Source organism: Zea mays, chromosome 6 (assembly GCF_902167145.1).
Source record: "Zea mays cultivar B73 chromosome 6, Zm-B73-REFERENCE-NAM-5.0, whole genome shotgun sequence".
Classification (NCBI taxonomy): Eukaryota; Viridiplantae; Streptophyta; class Magnoliopsida; order Poales; family Poaceae; genus Zea; species Zea mays.
Window position 1 is genome coordinate 98,385,178 of NC_050101.1, and position 14,006 is coordinate 98,399,183.

General features: G+C 44.5%; 1 protein-coding gene across 1 annotated transcript; it reads right to left on the minus strand.

The window, feature by feature from the left end:
* Positions 1-9,923: 9,923 nt before the first annotated feature.
* On the minus strand, positions 9,924-12,511 carry LOC103629492 (uncharacterized). Its single transcript, NM_001301578.1, has 3 exons — positions 12,269-12,511; positions 10,629-11,617; positions 9,924-10,064 (listed from the first exon to the last, which is right to left on the minus strand). Exons 2-3 carry the CDS (start codon positions 11,552-11,554, stop codon positions 10,043-10,045), a joined length of 948 nt encoding a protein of 315 aa, NP_001288507.1. The 5' UTR covers positions 11,555-11,617; positions 12,269-12,511; the 3' UTR covers positions 9,924-10,042.
* Positions 12,512-14,006: the final 1,495 nt, after the last annotated feature.

A 14,006-nucleotide genomic window follows, 5' to 3' on the forward strand; every position in this document is an offset into this window, starting at 1 on the left:
CACATTAGAGATAGAGTGCTCATTTGAGATTGCAATTTTACCTAACCCTTTTACTTTGCCTTGATTCCCATCACCGAATATTATTGAATCTTGGGACTCCTTATTCTTGACGTAGGAGGTGAACATCTTCTTCTCCCCCGTCATATGGTTTGTGCATCCGCTGTCGATAATCCAGCTTGAACCCCCGGATGCATAAACCTGCAAGGCAAATTTAGGCTTGGGACTTAGGTACCCAACTCTTGTTGGGTCCTACAAGGTTAGTCACAATTTCCTTAGGGATCCAAATGCAAGTTTTATCACCCTTGCATTTTGCCCCTAACTTCCTAGCAATCACCTTTCTATCCTTTCTACAAATTGCAAAGGAAGTATTCAAAGCATGATATATTGTAGAAGGTTCATTAACTTTCCTAGGAACATTAACAACATTTCTCCTAGGCATATTATGAACAACATTTCTCCTACCAACATTTCTATCATGCACATAGAAAGAACTAGAAGCAAACATGTCATGAGAATCATAAACATATGAATCAAAAACATTATAACTTCTATTTGCATTTCTAGTATGTCTCTTATCATGATACATAAAAGCATGGTTCTTTTTAGCACTACCAGCCATAGGGGCCTTCCCTTTCTCCTTGGCGGGAATGGGAGCCTTATGGCTTGTTAAGTTCTTGGCTTCCCTCTTGAAGCCAAGTCCATCCTTAATTGAGGGATGTCTACCAATCGTATAGGCATCCCTTGCAAATTTTAATTTATCAAATTCGCTTTTGCTAGTCTTAAGTTGGGCATTAAGACTAGCCACTTCATCATTCAATTTAGAAATTGAAACTAGGTGTTCACTACAAGTATCAACATTAAAATCTTTACACCTAGTGCAAACATGTTCTACACAAGAGTTAGATTTACTAGCCATTTCTAGTTTAGCATTTAAATCATTATTAACACCTTTTAAAGTAGCAATGGTTTCATGACAAGAAGATAATTCACTAGAAAGCACTTCATTTCTTTTAACTTCTAAAGCATAAGATTTTTGTGCCTCTACAAATTTGTCATGTTCTTCATATAAAAGATCCTCTTGTTTTTCTAAGAGTCTATCCTTTTCATTCAAGGCATCAATCAATTCATTAATCTTATCTACTTTAGTTCTATCCAATCCCTTGAACAAACTAGAGTAATCTATTTCTTCATCACTAGACTCATCATCACTAGAAGAATCATAAGTGACATTGTTTTGATTACTTACCTTCTTCTCCCTTGCCATAAGGCATGTGTGACGCTCGTTGGGGAAGAGGGATGACTTGTTGAAGGCAGTGGCGGCGAGTCCTTCATTGTCGGAGTCGGAGGAGGAGCAATCCGAATCCCACTCCTTTCCGATATGTGCCTCTCCCTTGGCCTTCTTGTAATGCTTCTTCCTTTCCCTCTTGCTCCCGTGTTCCTGGTCACTATCATTGTCGGGACAGTTAGCAATAAAATGACCAATCTTACCGCATTTGAAGCACGAGCGCTTCCCCTTGGCTTTGGTCTTGCTTGGCTGTCCCTTGCGACCTTTAAGCGCCGTCTTGAAGCGCTTAATGATGAGGGCCATCTCCTCATTATTTAGCCCGGCCGCCTCAACTTGCGCCACCTTGCTCGGTAGCGCCTCCTTGCTCCTCGTTGCCTTGAGAGCAAGGGGTTGCGGCTCGTTGATCGGACCATTCAAGGCGTCGTCCACGTATCTTGCCTCCTTGATCATCATTCGCCCGCTAACGAATTTCCCAAGTACTTCTTCGGGCGACATCTTGGTGTACCTAGGATTTTCACGAATATTGTTCACCAAATGAGGATCAAGAACGGTAAGGGACCTTAGCATTAGGCGGACGACGTCGTGATCCATCCATCGCGTGCTTCCGTAGCTCCTTATTTTGTTGATAAGGGTCTTGAGCCGGTTGTATGTTTGAGTTGGCTCCTCGCCCCTTATCATTGCGAACCGTCCAAGCTCGCCCTCCACCAACTCCATCTTGGTGAGTAAGGTGACATCGTTCCCCTCATGAGAGATCTTGAGGGTGTCCCAGATCTGCTTGGCATTGTCCAAGCCGCTCACCTTATGGTACTCGTCCCTGCACAAAGAGGCTAGCAACACAGTAGTAGCTTGTGCATTTTTATGAATCTGTTCATTAATAAACATGGGACTATCCGTACTATCAAAGTGCATTCCACTTTCTACAATCTCCCATATGCTAGGATGGAGAGAGAACAAGTGACTACGCATTTTGTGACTCCAAAATCCGTAGTCCTCTCCATCAAAATGAGGAGGTTTACCAAGTGGAATAGATAATAAATGAGCATTAGTACTTTGAGGAATACGAGAGTAATCAAAAGAAAAGTTCGAATTGACCGGTTTCTTTCTCTCGTATTCGTTGTGGTCGTCGTCCTTTTGGGAGGAAGTAGACTCATCGCTGTCGTAGTAGACGATCTCCTTGATGCGTCTTGTCTTCTTCTTCTTCCCATCTTTGCGTCTGTGGCCCGAGCCCGAGTCGTTGGACTTGTCATCCCTTGGCTCGTTGACGAAGGACTCCTTCTCCTTGTCGTTGATCACGATTCCCTTCCCTTTAGGATCCATCTCTTCGGGCGGTTAGTCCCTTTGTGAAGAGAACGGCTCCGATACCAATTGAGAGCACCTAGAGGGGGGGGTGAATAGGTGATCCTGTGAAACTTAAACTTATAGCCACAAAAACTTGTTAAGTGTTAGCGCAATAATCGCCAAGTAGCTAGAGAGAAGGTCTTGCACAATACGATAATCACAAAGAATTCAACACAGAGAAGACACAGTGATTTATCCCGTGGTTTGGCCAAGTACAAAACTTGCCTACTCCACGTTGTGGCGTCCCAACGGACGAGAGTTGCACTCAACTCCTCTCAAGTGATCCAATGATCAACTTGAATACCACAGTGTTATGCTTTTCTTTTCTTATCCCGTTCGCGAGGAATCTCCACAACTTGGAGCCTCTCGCCCTTACACTTTTGATGTTCACAAAGAATCACGGAGTAAGGAAGGGAAGCAACACACACAAATCCACAGCAAAATGCGCACACACACGGCTAAGAATCGAGCTCAAAAGACTATCTCAAAGTTCTCACTAGAACGGAGCTCGAATCACTGAGAATGACAAACGAATGCGCAAAGACTGAGTGTGGATGATCAAGAATGCTCTAAGGTTGCTTGGTGTGCTCCTCCATGCGCCTAGGGGTCCCTTTTATAGCCCCAAGGCAGCTAGGAGCCGTTGAGAGCAATTCTGGAAGGCTGATCTTGCCTTCTGTCATCGGGCGCACCGGACAGTCCGGTGCACACCGGACACTGTCCGGTGCCCGATCTCCTTCCTAAAATGGCGTAGCCGACCGTTGCAGATCTGGGAGCCGTTGGCGCACCGGACATGTCCGGTGCACACCGGACAGTCCGGTGCCCCCTTCCGACCGTTGGCCCGGCCACGTGTCGCGCACAGATTCCGCGGCCGACCGTTGGCCCGGCCGACCGTTGACTCACCGGACAGTCCGGTGCACACCGGACAGTCCGGTGAATTTTAGCCGTACGTCGTCGGCGAATTCCCGAGAGCGGCCAGTTCGCTCGAGCCAGCCTGGCGCACCGGACACTGTCCGGTGCACCACCGGACAGTCCGGTGCCCCAGACCGAAACAGCCTCTTGGCTATACACAGCCAACTCTTCTCTTTTCTTCTTCTTTCTGTTTCTGATACTTAGACAAGTATATTAGTACACAAAACCAATGTACTAAGACTTAGAAACATACCTTTACTCTTGATTTGCACTTTGTTCATCCATGGGCATAGATTCACATTTAAGCACTTGTGTTGGCACTCAATCACCAAAATACTTAGAAATGGCCCAAGGGCACATTTCCCTTTCAGAACCAATGGGCATCTCGACCTCGACACGGGAGGTAAATCCGTAGATCAAAAGGTATACTGGTCGATGATAGGTTCTTTACTCTATGTATGTGCTTCACGACCGGATATAATCCTTTCCATATGCATGTGTGCAAGATTCCAAGCCGATCCTAAGGAAGCTCACCTTAGGGCCGTAAAACGAATCTTGAGATATTTAGTTTATACTCCTAAGTTTGGCCTTTGGTACCCTACGGGATCCACATTTGATTTAATTGGTTATTCGGATGCCGATTGGGCAGGGTGTAAAATTAATAGAAAGAGCACATCCGGGACTTGCCAGTTCTTGGGAAGGTCTCTGGTGTCTTGGGCTTCAAAGAAGCAAAATTCAGTAGCTCTTTCTACCGCCGAAGCCGAGTATATTGCCGCAGGCCATTGTTGCGCGCAATTGCTTTGGATGAGGCAAACCCTTAGGGACTATGGTTAGAAATTAACCAAAGTTCCTCTTCTATGTGATAATGAGAGTGCAATCCGCATGGCGGATAATCCCGTTGAACATAGCCGCACTAAACACATAGCCATTCGATATCATTTCTTAAGGGATCACCAACAAAAGGGGGATATCGAGATTGCATATATTAACACCAAAGAACAATTAGCCGATATCTTTACCAAGCCACTAGATGAACAAACTTTCAACAAACTTAGGCATGAGCTAAATATTCTTGATTCTCGGAATTTCTTTTGATGTCTTGCACACATAGCTCATTAATACACCTTTGATCATATCTCTTTTATATGCTATGACTAATGTGTTTTCAAGTGTATTTTAAACCAAGTCATAGATTGAAAGGGAATTGAAGTCTTCAGCGAAGACAAAGGCTTCCACTCCACTCCATTGAATCACTCATCCTTCGCCGTCGCTCCGTGTCTCTCTCCGTCTTTGGTATAATCTTCACTCATATTTTATTCGCCAAAGGGGGAGAAATTAGTTCTAAGGGCTTATATTTCACTCAAGTATCCGTTTTTGGCGATTAATGCCAAAGGGGAGAAAGTATTAGCCCAAAGCAAAAGGACCGCACCACCACAAATTTGAGTTAAGAAAAAGATTTTTCAATTAATGATTTTTTCAATCGGTATCTTATTTTTTGATAGAATTTCAAATTGGAACAACCTCTTCAAAACTAATATCTAAAACACTCTTGAACACTAAGAGGAGGATTTGATTGAGGGGGAGTTTTGTTTAGTCAAAGGAAAATGCATTTGAAACAGGGGGAGAAAATTTCAAATCTTGAAATGCTTCTTAAAATCTTATTCATTTACCTTTGACTATTTGCAAAAGGACTTTGAAAAGGAATTGCAAAAGAATTTGCAAAAACAAAACATGTGGTGCAAGCGTAGTCCAAAATGTTAATAATAAAGAAACAATCCATGCACATCTTATGACAATATTTATTGGTTCAATTCTAAGTAACCTTTGCACTTACATTATGCAAACCAGTTCAATTATGCACTTCTATATTTGCTTTGGTTTGTGTTGGCATCAATCACCAAAAGGGGGAGATTGAAAGGGAATTAGGCTTACACCTTTTACTAATTGATTTTGGTGGTTGAATTGCCCAACACAAATAATTGGACTAACTAGTTTGCTCTAGATTATGAGTTCTACAGGTGCCAAAGGTTCACAACAAACAAATAAAAGGACCGAAAAAGGATTCAAAGGTAGAGAGCAAAGTCAGCCGAAGTGTACCCTGGTCTGGCGCACCGGACTGTCCGGTGTGCCACAGGATAGTGTCCGGTGCACCACCAGGCTGTGTCCGGTGCACCAGGGACTCCAACTCCGAACTGCTCACCTTCGGGAATTCTGGAGGCCGTTCCGCTATAATTCACCGGACTGTCCGGTGTAGCTCCGGACAGTGTCCGGTGTAGCACCGGACAGTGTCCGGTGGCGCACCGGACTGTCCGGTGTGCCAATGGAGCAATGGCTTCTTCCGCGCCAACGGTCACCTGCAAATGCATTTAATGCGCGCCAGAGGTCGCAGAAGTCAGGCACGCGCGAGAAGGCGCACCGGACAGTCTACAGGACATGTCCGGTGCACCACCGGACTGTCTGGTGGCCCAGAAGACTTCAACTCCAACGGTCAGAATCCAACGGCTCCGTGACGTGGCAGGCGCATCGGACAGTATCCGGTGGCGCATCGGACTGTCTGGTGCGCCATGCGACAGACAGCCTCCCAACGGCCACTTTTGGTGGTTGGGCTATAAATACCCCAACCACCCCACCATTCATTGCATCCAAGTTTTCCAACTTCCTACACCTTACAAGAGCTATAGCATTCAATACAAGACACATCAAAGAGATCAAATCCTCTCCCAAGTCCTTAGTTCATTCCAAATCAAATAGTGACTAGAGAGAGAGTGACTTGTGTCCATTTGAGCTCTTGCGCTTGGATTGCTTCTTTTTCTCATTCTTTCTTGTGATCAACTCAATTGTAACCGAGGCAAGAGACACCAATTGTGTGGTGGTCCTTGCGGGGACTTTGTGTCCCGTTTGATTGAGAAGAGACGCTCACTCGGTCTAAGTGACCGTTTGAGAGAGGGAAAGGGTTGAAAGAGACCCGGTCTTTGTGACCACCTCAACGAGGAGTAGGTTTGCAAGAACCGAACCTCGGTAAAACAAATCCTTGTGTCTCATTCTTTATTTGCCCGCGATTTGTTTTTCACCCTCTCTCTCGGACTCGTTCATATTTCTAACGCTAACCCGACTTATAGTTGTGCTTAAGTTTATAAATTTCAGATTCGCCCTATTCACCCCTCCCTCTAGGCGACTTTCACCTAGCCGCCACACGCGTGACACGCCCATGCCTAGTGGCCAGTGCCAAGCCAGGATTCACCTACGAGGCTGAGCCTCACGTGGGCCCTTCTAGGTGATGTGTGCAGACTAATCGAATTGTTGTTGTGCTCGTCAAATTATTTCTCCGGTTAATAAGTATATAAATATGTGATCGTACATTTTCCCCTTTATTTACAATTGATAAGGTGTTGCACATCGGTGAGGAGAAAATGGATAGAGATACATGGGTGCTTATGGTTGATGTCGCTCAGCTTTTGACAACATATTTAGGTTACATGAATTGGCTTTGCAAGAGGGCTCGTGGTTGCTGTGTTGATTCTTTTGGAGTCCTTGGAGAAATATATGTTGTGCTTACCAAGCAATTACGATTTAGAGCACATGGATTGATATTCAGTAAGCAAATTCACCCATTGGCTTCTATTAAAATTGTAGGTTAAAGTTTATGTTGGAAAATTCCTGTTCGAGCGATCGGTTGGGATGCTAGACAATGGAAAAGATGATTACTATAAATTTATATATACATTGTAATTGTATATGAAAATTTTGTTGCGACGCACCCTATATAAAAAACCTAGGTCCGCCACTGAACACCATCCATCATCAGATGTAACAGCGTCATGCGGGAGTGTGATTAAAGCTCCGGGAGTACTGTTCATTATGCAGCAGAGAGATACACAAACGCACATACACTAACTAAGAAAACACCTGTAAATCAGCATCACTAAGGGCTTGTTCGGTTAGCTCTCAATCCATGTGGATTGAGTGGGATTGGATGGGTTTGAAACCCAAACAAGTCAAACCTCTTCTCATTTTTTTCCAATCCCATCCAATCCATGTGTTCTGGGAATAACCGAACAAGCCCTAAGGCAGTTACTTGCCTGTAACTAACCCGAAATCAAAAAAAGAATAAGAACGTTAGTAACATCTGGACAAAATAATCAAAGAATCGGAACTTTAGTTCTGCTTCCCCCGCTATTTCCAACCACTGATCGAAGGTGATCCGGCATTGGTATTGGCGGTGCTGAGACACGATCAGTGAGCCTGACATCAGCTCAGCCCCTCCAGCCAGGGCACTGGTCGATCAGTCGTGTGTTCTTCAACCCGGCCTAAATCGTTCCAACCATCCGGCATTGGGTTTCCATTAAGAACTTGCAGCACCTAATCCTTAATACGTTCTCCAGTTTGGGACCATAATTTTTTTGAAAAAAACTTGCAGGTTTGGACCTGTTTGTGGTTACGTCTTTAGCTCCTCTATAGAAGCAGCTTCTCCATAGAAGCCACAGCTTTTTTACACGTCGTTTGGTAAGGCAGCTCCTCCCTTTTCAGTCATTTGGTCGAACACCTTGTGTGTGTATTTCAGCGTGTTCCATCCATGTCCATGCTCCTGCTACAATCCCTCTACATAGAGGCATGTACAAGCTGCCATCTTCTGCACAGTCAGGGTGGAGCCACCCGCGACCATGCTCCCATTCGCCACGTCGCCACAGTCTTCGAGGGCTCGAGGCGCAACCCGCCGCCGCCGTCCAGATCTTCACGTAGCACCGCTGCATTCACACGCACGCGAGCGGCGCGGAGCTGTTGGGAAGCCAGTTTTTTCGTCTCTGGCTCTCAACCCTGAAAATAACTCTTGCTCCACCTCCGGAGCCGTTTTCCGCATCGCGTTTGGGAGAGCTCCACAAAAGAGCCAGAGCCACCTAGGAGCCCTCCCAAACGGGCACTAATTCTAGGCGGACAGACACATAACACTTGATACTGATACAGGAATACGGGGTTCATTGGAACAGAAAAGACGTTATGCCAATCAACTACAGTAGAAAAAAAAATTCCGTGTTTATGGAATATAAATAAAACAATAGACAAAAACTGCAGCCTCGGTAATTTCTCCGGTCGCCAGTATACTGTAGTATTAGTGATAGATAAACTGCTCGGGCCAAACTGCCTGGGATAGTTCAACGAGTAGAAGGCCCGGACCCATACTGTACGGCTCCATTTCGGCCGCCTGTCTCGAATAAAATAACGCAGACCTTTTGGTTCCTGGTACCCAGTACCACGTTCTTTTTTATATACTAACAAAGCATAAAAAAAACAAAAGCTCTGCTGTTTCCTGTTTAGCCGTGCTGGCGTGCTCCATGCCGTCCACAAGGCGATTCTCAACCGAGTATTTTTTTTTCCCGCTCCAAATGTGCTGCCCCACCCCACAGACAGCTGCCGGTTCGGGCATCAGTGTCGGCGAAAATACACACACTGCTACGAATTTGGTTCTTTGCAGGTCAAGGTAGGATCGATACGATAGTGCCAGCGACGTGGTCAAACTGACACGCAAATCGACAGGAACTGAAAGTTAGCTGACAGAAATTCGCAAGGTCTCTGCCAGCTGTCGTGGCTGGGCCTCACCGGCAAGATCACTAAAAATAAAAACAATTGTAGTTCTGGCACGAAGGCAACACGAAGCACGACGTAGAATGTACCAGGCATGCGTTTCTGAAGCGTACTTGGTTTAGAATAGAATAGCACAGGTGGTAGGGTCAAAAAGAAACGTCAAAGAGGGACGTAACACGTAACGTACCTTCCTTCCCTGCTCATCTCAGTTCGTAACGTCTCCGAGCGGTGTCATCGTAAACAAATTGAACAGCATCGCCATGGATCCAATCGACCGAAGTAATGGAGATAGCGTGGAAGAAACCAGAGGCTATGCCGGTGAAGCACCACTGGATCGTTGGATGGGGGGCATGTAGCTTTCCAGACAACTGTCTGAAGGGCTTCAGCTCGTGAGCACAACCGACAAATGATTAAGCCCAAGATGGTATCTTATCCAGAGCAAAAACACATACCGCATGCATCTGTGAATGTGATGCACGGCTCAGAAGCCCTTATATCTGAAGCACTGCCCAGAGACACAGGTCGTCTCCAAACAAATCCTTTAGAGCTGAGCTGAGCGGGAAGAAGTTTGTTTCCAGGTTTTTATGTAAAGCTGCGTGCGCTACATCCAAATCCAAGACGCATTCCAAAAAAAATTAAAAGGAAAAAATAAACTGTCACCAACATCCTATATGGATGGGTGCTAAATATATACAAAATAGAAACTAGGGTGATGAGGCCTGTTTCAAACGACCAGGGCGGGCTTCTGTTGCTACTACTTTTTTTTTTTATGCACAGATAAGTTTAAACTGCGGCGGCGGCACCTACCGAGGAACGGCGGAAAAGGAATTCAAATGGGCGGGGCGTGGCGGGGTACAATGGTTATGATGATCGGTACATCGCGTAACAGCTATTTCCTTTCTTTTCTTTTTTTACTGCAGATTCTATGCATCAACGTCCGTATCTTGTGTCCCTACATCCACAGAAGCATATGAGGGATTGGATTTTGTCAGAGTTCCGTTAAAAGATAAATATAATATCCAACAGATAATATACTGATTATATAGAGCAACTCTAAACACTCCCTCGAGGATGTAAACAAAATTCCAGCATTTTTAGGTGATGCCTACCTAAACAACATGCACTAAATATCTACGATCTACCCCCACGGAAAAAAATGCAACGGGCAGAATAAATAATGTGATCCAGATGAAGCATTCATCAATGCACATTAACACCACCAGGTGCGACAGGGAACATGCCAAAGAGTAAGATATGATTAAATATATATATATACAGCTGAACAGCTCAAGTTGGGACCATAGATGTATGCATACTTATGCTCGTCTTTCATGTTTTGCAATGTAGATCATCTATGTTAAGGATTTTATTTGGAATATCATGAGCCCTTTGTGCAACTGTGTGTGTTTTGTCTTTTTTTAAGGACCTTTTGTTCTTAGTACTACACATTTGCAATAGCATACTCCCAACAGATGTGAGCAAAATTGGGAGGGAAAAAAAGATTACTTATGCATACCTGTAATGGAAACTAGCCATTCTTCCAGGTGTTGCCATACTAGGAATGGCCCCTGTGACTATGTATTCATCATCAATTTCATCAAATCTAATTTCCCTTAATTCAACAGATTGTGCTGGAACCTCGATGTTAAAATTTTCTAGATTAGCTTGGTTCCCAATCCTCCTTCCACCGCCCCTTCTTTCCCTCGCTCTTCTACGACTTCTTGAAGATCTCGAAAACGCCTTGCAGAATATACATGACCACCAGTGAGTCCTGACGCCGCGGAAAACTTCATAGTCCTCACCATTGTCATCATCTCCATACTCAATCACATAGTCTCCCAGAACTATCCCATTGGGAACTTGTGCATGTATTGTGCTCAGGACATCTACAATATCAGAAGATTGCTGGAAATTCTCCCAGTCAACTTGTCTAGCAGGATCAATCTCTGAAGGGCGTGAATCCGGGTGCTTTTGTTGCGTGTGCTTCTGAAGCTCATTGAAGTTACCGACAAACGAGCAGCAATCCTCTTCACAGCACCTTTTCTTCTGATTAAGATGCTGCCGAGCCTCACCAATAACAATCCATCCAATAACATCACCCCTACACAGAGGGCAGCTGGGGCGGTTGTTTGCGTTCGATGGCACAATATGAATGATGCTATCGAGAGGAGGCATGGCAAAAGATGAAACTTTCGCATTGGAAGGCAGTTCATATGCAGATTTAAATCTCTCAAGACAGTTGGAACGGGTCTGGTCTGTATCACAAACAAACGGCCTGCAGCCTTTCTCATAAGATGTGCATCTCAGTAGGACTGCATTGTGAGGGTAATCAAGGCAGATCGGGCAGGTAACGTCCTCCATCCAACTCTTATCGAGCTGAATGTCCAGATCAAAAGAGCTGTGCTTTACCACCTTCTTCACGATCAAGTTGCCTGAACCCATAGCGGAGACGCAGATTTGCAACGAAAACTCCTGGCTCTAGCAGGCCCAGCTTTTCATTACAGCCTACAAGACACCAATAGGCCAATCATATCAGTTCCAGCTTGCTCCTTCAAGAACATCGTGAGCAAATTCTGTGAGTGATAGTGAATAGACCGAGCATTTCCATCAGAAGACAATATGATAGATGATAGTGTATCAGTATATGGCAGGGCACAAACACCCTAATGTCCGCAATCAGTCCATATCATGAATTCCCTGTAACCCCACATGACTATTTGACACTAAAAACGAACTCATCCACTTAACCTAATGATTTACCACAACTTCCAGTTCCGGCAAAACTCAAACGAATCGTAGAAAAAAAATTCTTACTCCATAAGAGATCAATAACGGTTAGAATCTGATTTCGACCTCAATATAACGTGGCCCAGGGAATCTGATTTCGACTTAATTGGGCACCAGCAACTAACTAACTTCTACGGCGCGGCGCCAACTGAGATGGGCGGATTTTGCGCGCTGATGAACCACGGGCGGCGGCGGATTGTGTTGGACTCGACAGATTAGCTGGGTGGCACCACGCAGCACACAAATCGGCAAGTGAACTGAACCGACGAAGGAACGAAGAAAAATCTGGGAGATTGGATTGGACTAACGAAACCAACAGAAAGGAAAAGTTACCTATCCAGGTAAACAAAGCAGCTGGAGGTCACTCACCAACGACAGACGACGAGACCGACCGACGGCCGGATGGATGGATCTCCGCTCCTCTCGACCGGTCCAGGCGCGTGGAACGAGGATCCGGCGGGCACGGGGTGGGAGGCGCCGGCGTGGCGCGGGACGGGACGGGGCAGCGGCGGCGCGCTGAGCTGCTTGCGTCGTCGCCTCGGTGAGGAGTCTAGTCTAGGTTTGGAACTGGACTTTTTTTAGAGCCATTTGCGCTTGCGTGCGACGAGTGGAGAGAAAGGAGGAGAGAGAGAGAGAGAGAGTGGGAATGGGAGAGGAGAGGAGGGCCCTCTGGCAGGCGATTGCAGTCACTCTCCTTTGAAAATTTCCGCCGCTTGCCTTCCGCAGCTTTCTTTTCCTTTTCCTTTTCTATTTTTCTTTTTTTTCTCTCTTCAAGGTGTTTGGTCAAGTATTCCTTTACTATTCTTCTTCTTCCTCCTCCTCCAGATGTTTGGTCAAGTTGTGGGCACTCCATTTTAGTTACGTAATAGTGATCCGAAAAAAATAACGCCTTTGACAAGAAAATAATAAAATACTCTCGCTGTAGATTTTAGGCACGATCAAACAGAAAAATACTGTCCAAGACTAGAATTACATTGCGCCATATCATTTAATACGAATCTACGATTTATTTGGTTTAATAGAATATGGCTTGCATCCATATTAAAGGGTTGTTTGGTTGGTGGCTAAATGTGCCACACTTTGCCTAAGGTTAGTCGTTTAAATTGAAAAACTAACATTAGACAGAAAAGTTAGGCAAAGTGTGGCAAGTTAGTCATCAAACCAAACAGACCTTAAATCTAACCCTTCTTTTATGGAACCGTGTGGAACGATCGTCTAAAAATCAGCTCCTTGCAAGGAACCAAAATTATGAATACATGACTTATCTTAGCTTCTCGTGAACTTGATACAAATTCATTACCAAACTGACAATAGAGCTGTTTTTATCAAACTTTTTTTCAGAGCGGCTTTAGTTTCACTAGGGAAGCTATTTCTATTAAACAGCTCTTGCAACTTGCAAGGAGCTGAAACCATCGGCCTCGATCTCACAAGCCACAAACTTAAATAAATTTATTACAAAACTGACATTGTATTCATGAACAAGGGTCCACAAACAGGTCGGCTAATCCGGCCGGCTAGCCGGTTATCGGCCTTACCGACACTCCAGTTTTGGATTTTAAATTTGAAATTTTTATAAATTTTGAAAACTTTTGATGCCCTTTTTTGTATAAATACTATGGATTATTCGAACAATTTCTGCTGAAACTAAATTTCAAAAATACGCAACAGATTTCAAACTAAAATCATGAAAATTTGAAAAATACAAAAGAAAAAACGATATATCAGCTAGTATTATCGATTAGCAGCTCCCCAAAATGATACCGGTGGGCGAGTAGGAGCTAGGGTTTAGAGGATTCCCCCCTCCTTTTCATCGAAAATCTTTTCAAATTATCACGGCTATATGCAATATAGACTAACAGTACTTGTAATGGTAGATCACTAGAACATTAGGCGCCCTTTGGGTGCCCTATAATGATCTGAATACAAAAGCATTTGACCTCGCTAGATAATGACTTGTAACACTAACTCAGTCAAATTTACATATAAATATGACATGAGATGTATAGGTCTATCAAAACGCATATTAATTTTAGAGGCGGGCCTAAGGAGCATCGGACCATGTTCACGGGATGATGCAAATTTTTGTATAAATACTCTAAATTATTTA

Excerpts from the sequence above, each read along its gene's own strand:
- LOC103629492 (NM_001301578.1), bottom strand. The coding sequence starts at position 11,554 with ATGGGTTCAGGCAACTTGATCGTGAAGAAGGTGGTAAAGCACAGCTCT. Across the intron at positions 10,065-10,628 it reads ATGGCTAGTTTCCATTACAG|GGACACAAGATACGGACGTT; the intron begins GTATGCATAAGT and ends CTGTGGATGTAG.